This window comes from Sander lucioperca, chromosome 11, assembly GCF_008315115.2.
Source record: "Sander lucioperca isolate FBNREF2018 chromosome 11, SLUC_FBN_1.2, whole genome shotgun sequence".
Classification (NCBI taxonomy): Eukaryota; Metazoa; Chordata; class Actinopteri; order Perciformes; family Percidae; genus Sander; species Sander lucioperca.
The window spans coordinates 1,556,487-1,570,748 of NC_050183.1; the positions used below are offsets into that span (position 1 = coordinate 1,556,487).

The following is a 14,262-nucleotide window of genomic DNA, read 5'->3' on the forward strand; positions in this document are numbered from 1 at the left end:
TTGTCCAAACGCATTCATACTGTATAATAATAATAATAATAATAATAATAATAATAAACTTAATTTCTATAGCAGTTTTCTTACAAGGTTACACAGTGCATTTCAGGAAAGAAAAAAAAAACTGCAGATAAAAACCAAGAACAACAAAAAACAACAATAACGAAATAAAATACAAAAAAAACAGAGGGGTCATAAAAAATGAAATACCAGAGGATAAAATAAAGTTACAAATATATAAAATGGCCTAGGAGTGACGATAAAACCATTACACCCTTCTTATCCTATTAACCTCACAAGGTTTTGTTTGAGTTTATTTTAAGATATTGAAAAATAAAAATTGATTCAACACAGGCTTTAGAAAATAGAAGAAAACTATTAATTCAGTAAACCATTTAATTGATGTTGATGATCATTAAGAAGGGCATTGGAGTTTGTCAAGTAGGCTGGTAATGCAGTGTGTCCATTCATTTTCCGGAGGATGTCACGGCATCCAGTGTCATCTCCATTTGTCTCATATATGTATTGTGATCTTTGTTAATCTTCATGTAATTGACACTGCTGCATTGTTCGGTCAGTGTAAAATAAATTACCATTACTAATGAAGACTGTCAGCTCAGAGAGGTAGGCTCCCTCTCTTAAGCGCAACAAAAGCAGCCAAAACATCAGTGTGGGGGGGGGAGAAAAGGGAAATTAAGAAGGGTTAATGTGATTATGCCGATTCGCACGCCCAATTAAACCTCAGTAACTTTTTTTGTGAAACGATTTTAACATTTGTCGACTTTTGACCTCGTCACTCGGCAGGAAGCGAGACCTCTTAACTAAAAATAGGAAAGCGTTAAGTATTGCCAGTCCACATGCAGGGACGGAGCCACAATCTATGGCTTCTCCATATTCCATTACATGGCCTCAGCATTATGCTCCTAAATGGATTAGTGACTGGACGGCACAGCAGTGCTGATAATATTGTAGCAGTGGCGACACAATATTCAGTGGATATGGGATCCCAACTGAAAAGCTAGTTCTTTCTGGGAATTCTTTGGGATAAATGGCAGTAGGATTTGGGAGGAGAACGTACTGGACAAGTAACTGAGAGTGCTTTTATTTTGTGATTTATGGAGGTAAGGGGTGTTCATCTTAGAGCCAGTGTTCACTGGGTTACGGAAACCAGCAGATGGAGGAAAGGGTAGAAACAGCAGCTTGCTTGCTTTGCATGGAGCAGCTCACTGTGTCACTCAGCATCACTCACACTCCTAAACCTTCTTATCCCCCTCCCACCTCCCTACCCATGAGCCCCCAGGTCAGGGCTTGAATAGGTGCCTTTTTACAGAGGCAACAGTCAAAACTGTCACCATGCGAACAACAGACCAACACAAGAGCATTACAGATTAAGGATACAGTAATGCAGTATCCCTGTGGGTCATGTTTGGTATGATCCAGATCAAAACAGCATAGTGTCTATCTCATCTTTCCTTTTAATTAAGAATGGTGCTGAAAGTAATAAATGTTGAAAGAAAAATGCATCAGTCATGTATAAGTAATGACTTGACTTGAATTTGTTAGATCTGCTTCAATTAAAACCATCCTTTTCTAAAGTATTTTTTTCCACCAACCAGTAATCCAGAATTGAATTCTCATCTTTTTTTGTTGATAACAGTCATGCTGAAAGCAAAATTGCTTTTGATTATCTTCAATAAGGAGCACAGGGATTTTTTGTCAACATGTGTCCTGAGATAACTTCTGTTATGATTTGACACTATTAATAGAATAGAATTGAATAAGCATTCCATTGATTCAAAGACTAAAAATGGCTGTTTTATGTCTTGTCTAGGATTTTACCATCAGTTTTTTTTTCATCTTGTGTCATTTTTAACTAATTTCAAAACTATTAAAAAGTATTGATGCCTCTCAATGTTTTTCTCTGGCTACACAAAGCAACGGTGGTCCAATTGGTCAGTCTGTCAGCATCACTGCCATTGTGGGAATAAAAGTTTTTCTCAATTGTTTAGTTCTAATACTGGTACTGACACAATGAGCACAACCTGTAGCTAATGTCCCAACGCCCTGAACCAATTTTGCTATAATACAAGAACATTTTCCGCTTTACACTCAGATTGCAGTTCTAAACTACACTTTTTTCAAAGCACAACAGACTAGTTGTCTCTACATTTGGCACACTCGTCTTAACATCTCTTGTCATATGTTCACATGCAGCACACTGACATTCAAAATGCTAAACTTACATTTCCTACTATCCACTCTTGACTCCTTACATGGGCAAACGCATGTTGCACAATTGTTCAATTAGCAATCAGAGCTTTAGCAATGAAAGGGCCACAGATGAGTTCTTCTGTTTTGGCCAACATAGGAGAGAGTGGCAAGAGGAGTGCAGAAGTACAGTGAGAGGAGGAGCAAGACCAAGATGAGCCATAATCTTTGATGAGAGTCGGGCCACTTTGGTCTAATAATGAGGGAGGCTGGGCAGAGAGTACAACCAACACACATTTTTATTTATATTACAGTGCATATGTGTGTGTTTTTTGAGTATAAAAACAGAAGACTGCACTGCACTGAACATGCAAAAGGCATAAGTCTCCTAAAAATGAATAGTGTTAACAGTTCATAATAATGTTTAATTTTGAGCATCAGTGTTCAACTGGTTCTTAGAAATATCTATTTATATGATGGTGTGTGTCATTAGAACACAGTGACATTTTGCAAAGACATAACATTGTTTTGAAGGCAGACTTTCATTTTTGCAGGAGATTTGTGGAGTTTTGCCTTTTGTGTGTGTGTTTTTGGATTATTTGTGTATAGTTCTGAGAATACAAGGTATGCTTTCAGAAAATGTGTCTAAACAATTGAGGAAAAACTGTACTACAATTTGGTCTGTGGGTGCATGCTACCAGCTTCTTGGCAAATAATCAATCAGCCCTGCTCGACAAACTTAGCTGTTTTTGAGCTCTGGCCTGATCCAATCAAGTGCCTATAACATCACCAGTCAATACATGTTCTCTGTGTGTGACATTCACCATGTTCTGCACAAGCTTCCTCACCACTAAAACCCAACTTCCATTGTTAGTAAGCAACAAATTCTCATCCATAAATGGTGCGATTTGTAAAGTGTTGAACTTGCGTGTCCTGTCTGCTGTACTAATGAACTTTCTGTCCTCTTTCCCTGTGTGGAATTTCTCTCTCAATTTGTTGGCGAGCAGGTATGATGAATCATCCTCCCATCCCTATCTCAGAGCTGGCTGAACACACAGAGCTTCTCAAGGCCAACGACAACCTCAAGCTCTCCCAGGAATATGAGGTATGTGGGCCTCAAAGTGGCAAAGAAAGACAATTGTAATGTTTTAAAATAAAATTTCCCTTGGCAGGTTGTTGCAATTCCTGAACTTTATTTTTTGCTAAATAAAAGAATCATTCTACTGTAATGCATCCAGTTCTACACCAGGAAGCAGGAGGGAAAAGAAAATGGTTGAATATATTTGCTGAAAATAAAAATGTGTTTGCTTACTTATGAAACCGGCTACCTACATTTAACTGACAAGAAATGCAAAGAACTTGGGGACGTCTCTATTTAAAAAATGAACTCTTAAAGAACAGAAATGACAGATTTAAGGCTTTAGTAACATTTACTTAAGATAAGGATAAATCAGTATTTTCAAAGTGTGTGTGTGTGTGTGTGTGTGTGTGTGTGTGTGGAGGGGGTAACTGAGCTGTCTGAGCTCTGAGACCGCAGCGGTTATAAATGACACCAGAGTTGATTAGAAATCAGGAGTGCTGAATCAGCTCTCGTTTGCATACAAGCAATATCCCCTCCTCGCCATTCCTAAATCACTGTGCCTGTCGCCTCGCTGCACGCCAGGCTAAGGTAGGAAGCAGGTACCCCAGCATGGATTGCTGTCATCATGCCTGCCGGGGGGGATGTTGGTGGATAATGACTTCTCATAGCAATCCAGTATTTCTTGGTTATCTATTATTCATAAATCCGCATCCGGGCTATGTACCAAGTGGACAAGCTTGTTACATTCGGGGGGAAGACAGATGAGAGATACAATGCCAAAGTTGACGCTTTGCTACAAACTAGAACTTCTAATTACTTGGCTTTAAAAGAACATTAAACCGCCCGTTCGTCTCTTCTCCCACTCTGTCTTTTTCTACTCTCTCTGTCCCCCTGCCCCTTCACAAAACCACCCCCCAGGAAAAATAAATGACCAAATTAAATAGAGAAGTGTAATTTTAATTTTGTTATTTTCTTGATGAATGGCTGCTCGTCCAGGCGCCCTGGCTTGCCAAGCGCAGCTCTACGGGGCTTTGACTGATTGGTTTTTAGCCAGGCGGGATGTGAGGGAGGAGAAAAAATGGAGGGAAAAGGGGAGAGAGATGAGGTGGGGAGGCTTGGTTAATGATGAGGATTCAGTGAGGGGAGAGAGAGAACCGGCATCTCAGCTGGAGAGCGGAGATGAGGAGGAGATAATCTGCCATACAAACGGCAATGAAAAGGCAGCCACAGTTTTACCTGACGATACTGATGCCATAGAGTTTGTTATCCATTTTCTGTCAGGCAGTTAGCAGACATGTCCTGCAAAGCCTGCTTTCTGACAAGGAGCTGTCATTTTTTTTTCAAACGTGTCGTCATGGATCATAGGGAGGTGGATGAGGGAGACATTGTAATTGTTGCAGAATTTCAGTATAGACTTATGAAAAGTTTGGACTGCACAGATGTGGTGTTAATATATCAATATACCGATGTTTCATGGAAGTGACCCCAATCTTTATATATATATATATATATATATATATACATACACATACACACACACACACACACACACATACTCAGCCTTAAGTTAATATGGAAATAAAGGGAAAATAGCTGCAGGATGGGTGCTAGAGAGGGAGTGTAAACATCAGAGGAGATGGAGACAGAGATAAAGAGAGAACGAAATATGGACAAAAAAGTGTAAGACTTTGAAGATGGAGAGATGCAGATAAGGAAAACAGAGACAAAGAAAGAGGGATAGAGACGAGAGGGCAGAAAAAAAGAAATAAACTGATGGAAAGAGGCTAAAGCTCTGACTGCTGTAATGAATGCATTGAAATGTTTGAATCAGGTTTCCAGTTGGACTTCATTCAGCTTCAGTCTCTCTCTGCAGCCCCCCTTCAAGCCTCCATTCCCACACCAACAAAGCGCCAGACGCCTATAAGCAAACAGCGAATTTTAATGGAACACTTAAATAACCTGACAAGAGAACAGGATATTTATCTGGAATTCTTGTATTTTAAAGAGGAGGCTGAATTTGTCTTTCACTCGTGTGTCTGGCCTCACTCCACGCCCTCTCCTTGAGGGGGAGAGCAGCCGCCTTCCTCAATATTGTTATTTGTCATTATACTGTACAGCCGCTACATTAATGATCTTGATAAAGTACCATGTGTGTGCAGCTGCTGTTGAGTATTTAAACCAGGCAGTGAGCAGATTTTCATGATACCACATTCTTTGTCCCTTTGGGGAAATCACCCTCTCAATCCCTCTCCCTCTCCCCCTCCCTCTCTTCTTTCTTTGATAACATTCAGGTCGTATTGTTATTGCTCTGCTCCTCCCAATGCTCTTCTGATTTCTTCTTTGTGTGTGCATGTTTTGCCTGTCTCTGCCCCTGTCAGTCTATCGATCCAGGCCAGCAGTTCACCTGGGAACATTCCAACCTGGAGGTGAACAAGCCCAAAAATCGTTATGCCAACGTCATTGCCTACGATCACTCTCGCGTCATCCTGGCTCCCATCGAGGGTAAGGCTCAGCCGTCCTAACACTCTGCACCTACACCACCTCATTTGGGAAATCCTCATAATTACAGAGTCAGTTAAAGTAATTAGGAATTTATACTGGATAGACCGGATGGGACTAGACAGGGAAGACAAAACTAGAACAGTGCACAGCAGTGCATAATAGAATACATTAAATACAATGAAGTCCTTTTATAATAAGAAGAATAACTACACTAGACTGGGCTGGATTAGACAAGTATTTTGAGTTAACGCAGTAACATAAAGCAAAATAGAATAAAACGTTTAAAATATATTAAATCATTTATAGTGTGTGCAGTTCAAATTCAGTTAAGCAGCAACCAGTAAATGTATAGAACAGAACTACATTTTGGAGGCTAAACCGAGGACTAGTTTCAGCTCAGCTTGGTCCTGAGCAGCTAAGCAGTTTTGTGGAATTATATTATATTTGGGGGGATTGTTTCAGCTCATCTTTGGACCCAGCTCCCAGCAGGAATTTGTGTTTATACCATCCCATTTGTCTTATCAGATCTGCCCCACTCTCATGACTTCCCTCTAACTGCCCACAGACACAGTACTGAGAATCTCAGAGCTAGAAAAACTCTTCCACTGACTCCTAAATTTCAAGGGACATTGTCAGAGGTAGTCACCCTTCACCGCTGACATTGTTCTGGCGTTGCATCACCAGGAGAGCTCCAGACTCCTCAGAGTAGTGCCAAACTCCACAGTACCCTCCTTTTGTGTGAGCTAACTGCTCCGACTACATTTCGACATCTCGCAGTAGTCAGGCCAATTTGAGGGTGCGACAACATGCATAACAAAATTATCCCAGGGAAAAATGCCTCGTTCATAAATACATAAATTAATCAAGTCTGAAATTTCTATTTTACACTGCAGTGATTTTGCCATTAGACGCAGCAGTAGAACAATTCATGCACGCTGCCATTCTCTGTTCACGTAGCTATGACTAAAGCCAAGGCACCACAGTCGAATTGTGCAACGTGGTATCCATTTTAATGAATGAGAATTTGCCTTTCTTTTTCTTTCTTTTTTCTATTCTTTCGATCATTCTCTTTTCTTCTTTGTTCTTTTCTACCATCTCTCTCTCTCTCTCTCTTTCTCCATCTCTCCCTCTCTTCCTCTATCTCATTCTTTCTCTCCACCCTGGTTGTTGTCCTCACTGCGTCTCCTCTCTTAAATTAGCCCAGTCGAGTGTTTCATTGTTTGTCGCTTGAGTGAGGAGACGTCAGTCAAAGAGACGTGACTCTCCAACACTGATGCTGCCACACTGAAATCTCTTTTCAACTGACAGGATTGTGGAAGTTGGTGAAATAAAGATGGGTAATGTTCTGTTTTATCACTGTCAGATGCTCAGTGTTAGACATTTTTTTTCTAGAACAACTTAAAACTGTGGGACACCTTGCCTTTTTGGATGCAGGACAGTCCACACCACCACAACACCCTGATTCCCCCAAGCTTGATACTAGTTTTGCACTGAATAGCTTGTTTCATAGTTACACAACTTTGACACTTGGTATCATGAGCAAATCTGGTAAAGTCTTGCAGTGAACTACATATTTTAGCTTTGAAGTGTCTTGTTACCACTGCAGGCACATTAAAGGATGCCACAGAATACTTTGATAGTTACATGCAGTCAGTGAAAGCAGGGTTTTACGATAGAGCTTACAAGTCCTATATACACCATCCTTGTCATTATGTTTCCAGTACACATTTGTCTACCCAGCAATGTGGAGGCCTTCCTTACGGCTAGATTTAGTGGACCGGTGTGCAATAGAGCATGGTAGCGGGCTGAGAGGGATGGTAGCTGGATCTACCTCCCGGCTGTGTTGGCTGAGTGGCTGATTTACTCCTCGCTATCCTCCATCTACAAGAACACTCCATCCGTGGTGGTGGTAAATCAGATGTAGGCTGCTACGACATATCTACAGAGGCAGAACCACGGAGGTAGAAAAAGAAAATGACAAAAGAGCAGACCAGGAAGTTGTGACTGTGAGGCAGTGGCTGCATTTGAATCCATTTAAATAGAACAACAACTGAGGTTTCCTTCAGCTGTACAGTGGCAGAGGGGGAGAAAGGTTGTGAGACTGTTTTAACATCTCATTTAATAATGTACTATGTCTTGAAATAGTGGTTTCAAAACAAGAATAATAAATAATAAAAAGCAAGAATAATACCTAGAATATTTCCAAAAGCTGACACAGTCACTTCAACGGCTCTCTGGACAATTCCAACATTTTTACTGAATTCAGCCAATTTCCACTCGTTGCAACTATAAAAGGTGTGACTCATTACATAGGCAATTTACTTGTTTTCTTTTTTTCAGTCTAAAATCTTTACACCTTTGTTGATTTAGAAAAAAAAGGGTTATTGTGTGTGAAAACTGGGAATTATTGAGGCAGATAGCACAAAATGAATGGTGCAAATAATGAGTAATGTAAAATAAACAAAAAAGGCAGAGAAATGAAGGAAGAAAATGGATTAAAAGAGGAAAGGTTTAATTTTTTAAAAATATTTTTATCTTTATCTAGGTATCACTGGTAGCGACTATATCAACGCCAACTACATTGATGGCTACAGGAAGCAGAATGCCTACATCGCCACCCAGGGTCCATTACCAGAGACTTTCGGGGACTTCTGGAGGATGGTGTGGGAACAGAGAGCAGCCACTGTGGTCATGATGACCAGGCTGGAGGAGAAGTCACGGGTAAGTCCACTTAACCAATTTTTGGACTGATGCTGGGCACTGTTTTTGGCAGGTTTTCAAAGCTCCCCTGCAGTGACCACTATTAAATAAACCTCAAAATAAATCACTGGTTCACAAGACCAACAGCTGCTGAAAATAGCACAGCTTTACAGTGATTTCCCAGTTTCACACCTGAACGTTATTGCTAGGTAATCAGACTTCATTATCTTGAGATGGCTTGCTTTCAGAGACGTGTACAAATTTGAATGGGGTGGTGAAAGCAGCAAGGGAGGGTGATAAAATTGAGTTAACTCAAAGACAGTCTACCTGTTCACATCTGATAAGGTAGGCTGCATATCCACTGGGAGTATATTGGCTTTCGTTTCTCTCCTTATCTGCAGTGAAAACGACAAGCTGTTGCTTGTTCCCTACAGTACTGAGAGCTTAGCAAGTTTTAGCGCTCAGAGTGCACCGTGCTGGAAACTAAAATTAAATCTGATTTTTCCTGTGACCAGTGCCTCCCACAACCATCTGTTGATTGTGGAAGTTAGAGGGGAAAAAAAGTGCATGGAGAGCACAGTGGCTTAGTCCCACAAGGGAGAAATTAGATGTCAGTGTGTGATCACACTAGTCCACTTCTGTTCTACTTTTCATATATTTATGTCCATGGAAAGTGGCCACAAGGTGTGCGGGAAGTGTATTCTTTAGACGTCTTTGAAAGGGGCTCAGCCTGGTGTCCATGAGCTGGAAACGAACACTTTTCATAGTTACAAACAGTCTTTTTTGAGTTGTCCCTATAATGTAAACACTTATTTCGTAGCCAACTAACTCTTGCAGAGAACAGAGAAAGATTCATTGTAAAAAGGCAACAGCAGCACTTTACAACCACAAACTATTAAATTAATAATGGAAAAAAAATTGCAGCTGGCAAAGTGAGTCAGTAGAAAGCACATTGGAACTGTTAAGGAAGCCTTTTAAGTGTTGATGACAGTTGGATATCAGTTCTGTTTGCCCTTAGTGGTATCTAGTCATTATGAAACAAAGTGCCTGTCGTATGACCCATTTCTCTAAATAATGAGCTGAAAATGCAGGTGAGCGCTACAAAACAGATATAAAAATAAAGCCACATGGTGTGAGTGCACCCTTAGGATAGATCTGCAAAGATTGTATTCTTTGCTATCACGTAGTCGACTTGTCTAAATGTCAAAAAGCCAACCATGATGTTTCATCCTGTCAACTCAAACCTATGTCAACATCAGGCTCACTCACCCCAGGTGTCTCCCCTCATTTTCCCTCCCTGTATCGCATTTCAATTGTTTACCAATCCTCCATCCTGACATGCGCGTTCCACTGCTGTCAAACGTGATCAAGATTCGCGGGCAGTCGAACTTGAGTGTCAGCTTGAGCAGGAAATGGGAGAGAAAGCTGCAGAGCAGCACATCTCCCTCACTAGCTGTCACATTTCATTTGATGTCCGCCGGCACGTCACAGCCCATATTGAATGAATCTTTATTAAGTGAGCTGACAGGGGAGGGATGGGGGAAGCAGGTGTTGCGTTTTCAGATATACTGTAGAACCACTGGACAAAAGCAGCTAATAAAAACAGAGAAATTAAATAGAATAGTGGCATTTTATTCTTACTAAAATATATGCTATGTGACAATCTGAAAATTATAACACTTATATACACTAGTTATTATGTTCCCTTAAATTTACAATACAGTCCTGCACACTGATTACCATTGGTGAAGTTAAGCTGAAAGAGTGGAGTTGCTATGACATTCAAGTGACATCAGTTTAGGCTGCACAGTGTCGTTTCTCAGATTTGAAATAAAGAGAAGCTACCGTGGTGTTTCTGTCAACACCGCATGGAGGTTTAATCCACAGGAGGCTTGCTTTATGAGTGGTGCGTGAGTGCATGTTATTATGTGAGAGCGGGCATGGTTACATTTTTTCTGTATTCCTCCTTTTATGTGCGTGGTCTTATTCATCAGTGGAGACACTATTTATTAGAATGTGACACAGTTCTGTCTCTCTCTCTCACTTCCAGATTAAGTGTGACCAGTACTGGCCCAGTCGTGGCACAGAAACCTATGGTATGACCCAAGTGACCCTGTTGGACACCATAGAATTGGCCACTTTCTGTGTCCGCACTTTCTCCTTACACAAGGTAGGATTACTTCTCTCTCTCCCTCCCTCATACAGTACATATGGACACCACCGCTGTCTTCTCTTTGCTCTTCTGCAGTAACAAACCAGCAAAGACATGCAGAGAATTCTAAAGTGGACAGTGCTTAAGCATGTCTAAGCAAATACAATACAGCCCTTATATTTACTATCAAGTTTGATTACCATGAATAACAATATCCATATTTAATGTCTGTCCAGTAAACAGTTCATGGGTTACACCTTGTAAAAAATGCATACACAGCATAGGCGACAAAAATGATTGCAAAAAACGGGTGCTATATACATAAATAACCCTTCGTCCTCATTGTCCCTCCAGTCCACCCCTTTTACCTTGTTCAGCTCTCTCTCTCCTCAATAGATCATCTGTTTATGTGCGTCTGCCAAATTGGAGCACTTAGGTAAAGTGAGCAAAAGAGAAACTCAATATACATAATTGGCAGACTGCTCTCATGCTCCTATGCCCACACACACACACACACACACACACACACACACACACACACACACACACACACACGCACACAAATTGAAAGACTGAAACACACAGGCAGATACAGAGTCTGCACAGAGATGAAAAACATTCTTAAGATGAACCATTTGAACATGTAATCTCACATGCACACTCATACACAACCATAAACAAGGTCACACACAAAATCCAAATATGTGAATTTACATACCTTTGACACACATGCATCAATAAGATGCGAAACACAGATGCACACCTGCAGACATGAATAACACACATTACCGTGCATGTAAATACATACACTAAGACATAGACAGGAAAAAAAAGACTCACAGTCTCACACACCTCATGGTTATGCCTGACCCCCCCCTCAACCCTGGTGCGGATTCTTCCTCTTCTTTTTTTCCTACAAACTTATTTTATACAATTTTTTAATCAACAAGTGTTGAAAAAATACCTATGAGAAGACATATAGCAGAGAAGAAACTGCCCTTGGAAGGATTAGATATTTCTAAAATGTTCCTCAACCAGATAACACCACGGTTAAAGTCACAGCTAACTTTTTAGCCTGGTAGTAGTGTCAGCGGAACAGTGAGCACCAGGGCAAACTAGTGAAACCAAAGTTGGCAACATTTCAGCTGCCACGGTGCTTTAAAGTATGCTGGTAGACATTCAGCTCCATTTACATTCTACCGCTCTCAGCCCCCATCAAACCTACCGATCGGATTCTTTTTCTATCTATCGTCTCCCTCCTCCTTATAACTGCAGCAATTGCTGTGATTTCTCACTGAGCTGTTTTCACTATATATCTCTGAGGAAAAAAATGCTGTGTTGAATTTGTGAAAGGTATAAGGTATCAGAAGCTGGCAGTACACACACAAACATACACACACTGTGCATCTACAAAGCAGCCACCATGGCACCTGTCCATATGTATGCCTGTCCTGCAGTGATTCTGAATTGTGTCTACTGATAAATTCTTAACAAAAACAAAGACATTTAAATAAAACCAGCAGCCAAGCATCGAAAACATCCATGCATTATGACTCAACTGCAGTAACAGGGAATGTCCAAAAGAAAATAAAGGCAAATAAGATTTAGGTCAGTTTGCTTTTAATTACCACACTCATTTATTCATTTATTCAGCAAGGAAAAAATTCCCTCTGTCAGGGAAGCAGAAACACCGCATTGAAATGCAAACAGTACCACCATTAGAGGATCTTCTGAGAGGAAAGAGAGGAGAGGAGGACAGAAAGATGCAAGGGAGATTTTTTTTTCTCTCTCTCTCTTCTTATCCTTTTCAAAAACCTTTATCTGGATCCCAGCTTGTACCTTTAATGCGTTGAGCGTAGAGTTTGAGGCAGGAGCAGACAGACGGCTGTGTAATGTGGGTGTTTGCTGCATGTGTCTGTGGATGTTCTGAGCAGCAGCAGTGTGAGAGCAGGACGATATAATACCTGCACTCTTCAGTACAGTAATGATCATTCTTATCATATTATGATGACTCCATCTGATCAGCCCCATATGTGTGAAAGTGTTTACCAAAGGAAAATGATGCCGATACTGCACCAAAAATCTATTTAAGTTTGAAACACGTCTCCTTCAAAGGTAGCTGTACAAAAGTGGTCGTTCTCAGACTTCAGAGAGCACAGCAGAAATGGTTCATTAATATAGTTTACAATGTGAACTTTCTCGCAGTTTTTTTTTACTGATTCAAACATGATATTTAATTAAAATATTGCTAAATGCACAATTTCTATTTCAATCCACAACACAACCCTATCGAGCTTGTTAGTGGACATGTGCATCAGTTGCACAAGCTAATACAGGGGAAGGCAATTTGTGCAAACCAAGGCATATCCCTATATACACATGCAAATTAGTTGTATCCATGTAGGACATGTTAAAGCTTAAAGAGATCTTGTTTTTAGGCGTAGTGTTTGTACTGTACATGCTTGAAATTCTGGGCCGAGTGGTCATACCTATGAAGTTAATTAAACACTCATCATACAATTCACACACAACATTTTTGTGTATTTTTTTGTTATGACACAAATAAAACCATTTGGACAGTCACTCCAAACAAAGCTCCACCATCGTATCCAACCTCACCTCTCTGTTCTTTCCAGAATGGCTCTAGTGAGAAGCGGGAGGTTCGTCAGTTCCAGTTCACGGCGTGGCCTGACCATGGAGTACCAGAATACCCGACCCCCTTCCTGGCCTTCCTCCGTAGGGTAAAGACCTGCAACCCGCCTGACGCCGGACCCATCATCGCTCACTGCAGGTCAGTAGCAACGTTGTTGTTTGGGTTGGTTAAAGTACTCTGAGATCCAAAGTGTTTTTTAACTTATCTGTAACTGGAATATCTGTGCCCAAGTGGGACAGTTTTATGTGCCTCTGTGGTTAGCCTGGTTGAAGCCTTAACCTGTGTGCACACATGCAGGCACGCGCACACACACGCACACACACACACACACACACACACACACACACACACACACACACGTGCCCATGAGCGAACATAATGGCAGAGCTCCTGTGTGACTGCTTTTATACATTACATAACACGCATTATACAAACACACGCTCTCTTTCTTACCAGATCCTCCATCGTTTCTTTTCTCCATTAGTCACATCATTTTTCTTTTTATGGCATCTTTTTTCTGTGCTTTTATTCTCTCCACCTCGGTCTCTTTTTTGTGTGAAAAGACACACAGTAATCCTTTCTCCGCTTTCTTGCTTCTCCCTTTTTTGCTCGTTAGCCCTTCCTCCTTTTACAAGCGATATTTCTCGAATGGCTTATTCAAATTGAAACCTTCCTTTTTGTCAAGATAAGAAGACTTCAGTGAGTCCAAAGCCCTTCACAATAGAACTGAAATTTGACAGCTTGCTTTATTCAGTCTCCATCACTGTCCTCTTGTTGTTTTATCTGTCATTTTTAGTTGCTTCTGTATTCCCTCTCTTGCTTTTGATATATCCTCTCCCACTCAGTTATTTAAAATGCAAGATAACAACAAATCTACAAGCATTACTGGACATACATAATCTTTTAACTCTTTTAATCGTTTTTTTTTTTTTTTTATATATATATTTCAGGAGTGAGAATAACCATAAA

The 14,262-nt window shown here is 40.6% G+C and overlaps 1 protein-coding gene across 21 annotated transcripts in view; it reads left to right on the plus strand.

Moving 5' to 3' along the window:
* Positions 1 to 14,262, plus strand: part of ptprsa (protein tyrosine phosphatase receptor type Sa) — a 248,176-nt gene that overhangs the window by 217,957 nt on the left and 15,957 nt on the right. For all 21 annotated transcript variants that reach the window (XM_036007429.1, XM_036007432.1, XM_036007434.1 and 18 more), the window contains 5 exons: positions 3,213 to 3,310; positions 5,665 to 5,788; positions 8,334 to 8,509; positions 10,539 to 10,658; positions 13,277 to 13,431. In XM_036007429.1, the coding sequence (XP_035863322.1) occupies positions 3,213 to 3,310; positions 5,665 to 5,788; positions 8,334 to 8,509; positions 10,539 to 10,658; positions 13,277 to 13,431 (673 nt within the window). The remainder of the gene's footprint in view (positions 1 to 3,212; positions 3,311 to 5,664; positions 5,789 to 8,333; positions 8,510 to 10,538; positions 10,659 to 13,276; positions 13,432 to 14,262) is intronic.